The 6,000-nt window shown below is 44.2% G+C and overlaps 1 protein-coding gene across 1 annotated transcript in view; it reads left to right on the top strand.

The window, feature by feature from the left end:
- LOC111951745 (calcium-activated potassium channel subunit alpha-1a) overlaps positions 1–6,000 on the top strand; it is a 176,291-nt gene that overhangs the window by 128,251 nt on the left and 42,040 nt on the right. The window contains exon 17 of the mRNA XM_070434999.1: positions 4,670–4,763. Coding sequence (XP_070291100.1) covers positions 4,670–4,763 — 94 coding nt within the window. The remainder of the gene's footprint in view (positions 1–4,669; positions 4,764–6,000) is intronic.

Genomic DNA, 6,000 nt, shown 5'->3' with positions numbered 1-6,000 from the left:
CTGCGCGTGTTTGACAAGGGKCAGATGAATCCAGGAGCTATCGGTGGTGCTCTGTAAATCAAGGAGGCAGCTGACAGCTGGGATAAACCTCTGTTTAGTGCTCTGGGGGGGGGGGACCGGCCAAAACCATGACACACACACAAACCACAACACACACAGCAACCAAACAACCTACTTTACCGTAATATGTAATACCATACATTGTGGTAGAGATGAGGTTCCACTGTGGAGAGGTTTTGTACATGATTTGGCCTGGGTATTTATACACAGACTGTGTTACTGCTGTGTTCTAACACGGCACTGTAGCACAACGGAGCGAGGGAGAGAAAAACAGATGTTTATTGTTTATTAGGAATGAAAAAATAAATGTAATATTTAGGTGCCATCGTCAATTACCGAGAAAATGACTGCTTTCAAGTACAGGACCCTTCTCAAACCTCACGTCATTATCAAGTGGGAAAGAAATGGTCCAACAATGAAAATCACATACATTTTTCTCATTTAAATATTTAGTGATGCAGGATAAATTATTAATAATTRATATAACATTGTTTTAATAAGGATTTATTTTGTCTCAGTGTTTATAACTGCGTATGAGCATGTTTACTGTATATGTTTTAAAAAGAAGCAGAAATGTAACATTTATCCTAAAATGTTTGGCCTGCTGAATATAATAACAAATAGCTTTTTTAACACACAATTTAATATTTCCCAGCACAAGATAAATGATAAAGTAAATACCATTGTCTTTCTATCTATCTAGCAACCTCCGTCTCTCCAGCCTTTCTGCCTCACTCTGTTTATTCTCCATTGTTTGACAGTAAAGGATGAAGTTAGATCGTCTTTACAAAACCCATCAATTAAAATCTCCAACTGCACCGCGCCCTCCTCCTGCATCACATCTAACGCCATTCACCCCCAAGCACCGCCTCGCCCCTCKCGCCACAAGGACCCCCTGGCCCCCCGGGACGCGGACCCCGCCGTACCSCTCGTTAATAACCGTAAAGGAAGCCTGCTTCCTCCGAGGGTGGGGCTGGGTCTTGGGTCCCACGGGGGGCTCCGCTTCAGTATCTCCGGCCCCAGCAGGGGGGACGGGACGGGCCGGGCCCTGGCCGAACAGAGCAGGCTGAACCGGGCCCGCAGCCTGCCGGTGAAATACCGCTACCACCCCAGTAACGCAGCGCTGCACGACCACAGCAGCAGCAGGGCCTGTAGGTTGCCCCCCTTGGCGAGATGCATCAGTCCCTGTCAGTTCTTAACACCCCGTACTGTCCTGTACTGTCACACTGCGTCCGTCGCCTGCCTTCACTGAGCTGCTACTAGCTGCTGCTAGTTGTCAATACCACCGCTGCCCTCACCACTGCTACTGCTTTGCATGGAAGCAGCTCTCATGCACTCAGTAATGCAACACCCAGTGCTGTGTGTGTGGCTGCCAAGCTATGGAATAGGACCAGTAGATGACTTTCTACTACCTGGCTTAGTGATAGATCACATGTKGTCCTTAGCCCAGGAAGTCCTTACTTTTTTATTGCATTTGAATAGATGCCTTGAGAAGTTTGAGTAGTTTTTATTTGATTTAAATTACATTTAAGTGATGATGTAACAGAATTGCTGCCCTGATCAATCAGACAACAACAGTCTGCTATATCAATCTCAGAGAGACTGTTGTGTAGAAGTTTAGTTTTCAAAGCTGTGATCTCCATGGCTGCAGTGCAGAACATGTTGTTTCATTGTTGGTGATCTAAATTCGTGTCGTTGTTGTGCATAAATCCCACCAGCTTTTAACAGAACTGATTTATCACACTGCCAAGGATATGAGACTGGCTAGGCCCAGAGATATGAGACTGGCTAGGCCCAGAGATATGAGACTGGCTTAGGCCCAGAGATATGAGATGGTTAGGCCTCAGAGGTATGAGGACTGGCTAGGCCTAGAATATGGACTGGGTAGGCCCCAGAGTTATGAGAGCTGGCTAGGCCCAGATAATGAGACTGGCTAGGCCCAGAGATATGAGACTGGCTAGGCCCAGAGATATGAGACTGGATGTATCTACTAACATAGAACAATAAGCCAACAGGAAATAATATTTTATTCTGTGATATTTTCACAAAGTGGATTAGACTAGAGAGCGATGCGGTTGTAAAGTGGAAAGCGCTTTCTTGTGATATTAGCTATTCAGGACATCCACATTTGCAGAGCGGAAATGTCAGAGAATGGCATTTTATTAGGGGGCAAAGCCGCATTTTTATATTTTATTAGTGCAATTAGGTGACAGTCTAGAAGGGATGCTCAGACGGTAATGAAATGTCCTTGGTGCTCGGAGCAGTCAGCGCTTGCAGCAACGCAACATTGATTTGCATTAATATCATGCTGTAGTATTGATTTCTAACCAATGCACTAATACAGGGTTTGATGTGGCTTTGGCATTTGTGTGCTGTGGAGAATGTGGAGTGAATAAGAAAAGTGCCTGGGTGCCCTGTCTGACTCTGAAAGCCTTTGGAACTCACAGACAGACAGTAGAGAAGTGCCTGGGTGCCCTGTCTGACTCTGAAGGCCTTTGGAACTCACAGACAGACAGTAGAGAAGTGCCTGGGTGCCCTGTCTGACTCTGAAGGCCTTTGGAACTCACACGACAGACAGTAAAAATGCTGGGTGCCCTGTCTGACTCTGAAGCCTTTGGAACTCACAGACAGACAGTAGAAAAGTGCCTGGGTGCCCTGTCTGACTCTGAAGCCTTGGAACTCACAGACAGACATAGAAAAAGTCTGGTCTTAGCTAAACTGAAAGTCTTCAGTAGGTTACTGGGCCTGGACTTCTCTCTAGCTGTGTTTTTCTCTTAGTCTTCTGTCTGTGTCTGGTTCAGAGAAAAGTTTTAATCTCCTGCAGAGTGAGGAGTAGCTGACAGGAAAATGAACGTCTATCAGATCAAGCTAATCTCAAACTTCAGAGTGCTGCCTGACTGTAGTACAAGATTCATTTAATGGGAAATGTCACAATTGTTCAACTTCATATTCATCATCTCCACCCCAACATCAGCAAATGTGAAAATGGAGCGTTTCTATGTTTTGTAGTTAAAAAGTGTTTCCAATGACATCATCAACCAATTAGTAGGCAATGGGGGATAGGAGCGTTGGACTAGTAACCGAAAGGTTGCTGGATCGAATCCCAGAGCTGAAAGGTAAAAATCTGTCGTTCTGTCCCTGAGCAAGACAGTTAACCCACTGTTCCCTGGGCACCGATGACGTTAATATCGATTAAGGCAGCCCCCCACACCTCTCTGATTCGGAGAGTTTGGATTAAATGCGGAGAACACATTTCAGTTAAATGCAATTAGTTGTACTGACTAGGTGTTCCCCTTTTTCATGATTGGTTAAAATCACACAATGCACACCGATGTCATCGTAAACACTTATCTTCCTCTATCTGTTTTACTACAAACATAGAAACGCTCCATTTTCACATATGTTGATGTTGGGGTGGTGCTGGAGATGATGAATATGGAGTAGAATTTTTGTTCCTTTTAAAGCTGTGCTCAGCAAGTTTATTGTTTGAATGTATTTAATACTTCTTATATTGATTATTAATGCATCAATCCCAGTTATTTTTTCATATAGTATATTTCAGCTATTTTAAAGGGTTATTTTGAGCTTCATCTAGCTACTGGTATTTAGTGTGTGCAGAGAACTAGCCATACTGCTAATGCTAGGCTACTCAATAATTTCCTGTTTGGAGTACTGGTTGTGCATGTGATTGGCTACTCTGGGATGCTCGTGCAGTCCTGATTGGCTGGGTGCTTGTGGCATGGAGCTTAAGTTAGACCTGTAGAAGAGCCATTGTGCTCTGTAGCTAGGGTTGCAAAATTCCGTTAACTTTCCTAAAATTGGTAGGAGTATTCCGGATTTCCTTCTTATTCCCTCCCGACTTATTCCCTCCAGACTTATTCCCTCCCGACTTATTCCCTCCAGACTTATTCCCTCCCGACTTATTCCCTCCCGACTTATTCCCTCCAGAAAATCGTGGAATTTTGCCAAAGTTACTGTAATTTTGAAACCCTATCCATAGCTAGAGCAGGAATGATGGGGTGAGGGTCTGCCTCATTAGTCATCCATTCAAAACAACCAAACTGCACAGAACCATCCTCTCTCTCTGTCTTTCTCTCTATCTCTGTCATTGATTCTGTCCACGATGCACTGTTGACAATGACAGTCCGTCCTAGTCACATGGCCCGTATTGGCTGGCCTAGGGAAGCATGGGCACACTGATGCAGACTGCTAGAGGTCCAACCACATGCAGTCTTGACTGGATCTAAAGAGAGATACCAGAGCTAAAGTGATCCAGTACCACTATATAGAACCCAGTCCAGAGGAACCGAACCAAAAGGTTTGGGTTTTGGCGGAGTAAGCCGATGTCAAGTCTTACTAGGTGGTTTTTCTTTTTCTTTTCTCCAATGGACCTTTGTCCCCCTAATAACTAAGGTGTTCTCTTTCTGTCAGTCTTCTGTCTTATTATGACATGTTGTTTTATGAGTTTTTTGTTGTTGTCTGTGTTTTTTTTTTTTTGCGACAGATGATTTATTGAGTGTTGGCTTTGGTGTTCTTTGACGTGTRAGTTCCAGCTCACATTAACCTCCCCGTCTGTCCATAGCCTGACACTCTTTGCATGTGTTTGCAGTTGAAGARGAGCACCCGTCAACTCTGTCGCCCKAAAAAAAGCAGCGGAACGGAGGCATGCGAAACTCACCCAACAACTCGCCCAAAATGATGAGGTAAGACATTGATTTGATGCTTCAAACAGAAAGATAGTAAGGAAGTGAGAGGGTGAGAGGGAGGAGTGGGAGAGAGAAAGAGAGATGAATGGTTGGTGGGAGTGGGGAAGGGGGAAGGGGGGAACGAATAAGGAGGAGAGTAAGAAAGTTCAAGTGAGGGGTGGGAGAAGGCGAGAGGGTTAGATGGTGGTGGTGGTGGGATGGTTGGAGGAGGGAGTGAAGAAGCAAGGGAGCCGAGCACATTAGCGATAAAGGAGAGGGGGAACAAAGTGAGAGTAAGAAGGGGAGAGGACAGCTGGGGTGTTTAGGCTGGCATGCTGTCAGACAGTGGGTAATGACAGAGCTGAAATATTCCTGTCATGAAAGAGAGTCTGTGTGAGGAGGAGTAGCTGTTTGGGAAAAAATGGCTTTAAAGTATCATCTGTCACCCCACCACCCTGCCTTCATCCCCCTTCATCCCCCCTCCGATCCCTCCCGTCCACATGTAGTCCTTAAACAACGCTGGCACTAACGACACCAGCAASCAATCAGAGTACTCCCCGTGGTTCCTCTACCCCGGGGCAGTGCGATCTATTGTGGGACCCCTGCGACTACTGTTTCTGCTACTTAAGGCCATATGTGAGATGTATTATCGCAATCAAAAATGAATTTGCAATATTATCTTCCTTTTATCCTGTCCTCTGGAATTAAATTGCCGTTAATTGACTTTGAAAGATGAAAAGGTTGAGGTTTTTGTGCTAAAGGAGAGAGACGTTGGTAGGAACATGACGGCATGAAAAATGCAGAGATAGAGAGAGGGGGGGCTGTCCGATCTGGGTGGCAGGGTGGAAGCACAGTGGTGAAGATGGGTGAAAACATGGACACTCACAGCATAGATCCACTTCCTTTTAAATGACAGTGATTGTTAGAGCACGGTATCTTACTGTATAAATATACAATCTCCTAATGGTGCTGTGTACTTTTTGTCATGTGAGTCACAAAGTATTTGGAGCTGAAGAGCATATATTTCCACATGAACTAATATTAGATTTAGAAAAAAGCTTTTGTCTTCAAATTTAAAAAAAATATATTAAATTTTTTTATATGAAAGCGTACTTAGGGATACAGTAAAAGGCATATGCTTTTCTAAATAATATGATTTTCTTTCAGAAAGAGATTCTTAAACTATCATGAAAAAGAAAACAAGCATGACAATGTATCCATGTGGTTCTTGTTAAATTCAATCTTTAACCGAAAA

This window comes from Salvelinus sp. IW2-2015, linkage group LG25, assembly GCF_002910315.2.
Source record: "Salvelinus sp. IW2-2015 linkage group LG25, ASM291031v2, whole genome shotgun sequence".
In the NCBI taxonomy this organism is placed as follows: domain Eukaryota; kingdom Metazoa; phylum Chordata; class Actinopteri; order Salmoniformes; family Salmonidae; genus Salvelinus; species Salvelinus sp. IW2-2015.
Note: the sequence above shows the minus strand (reverse complement) of the source record. Positions and strands in the feature narration are given on the sequence as shown.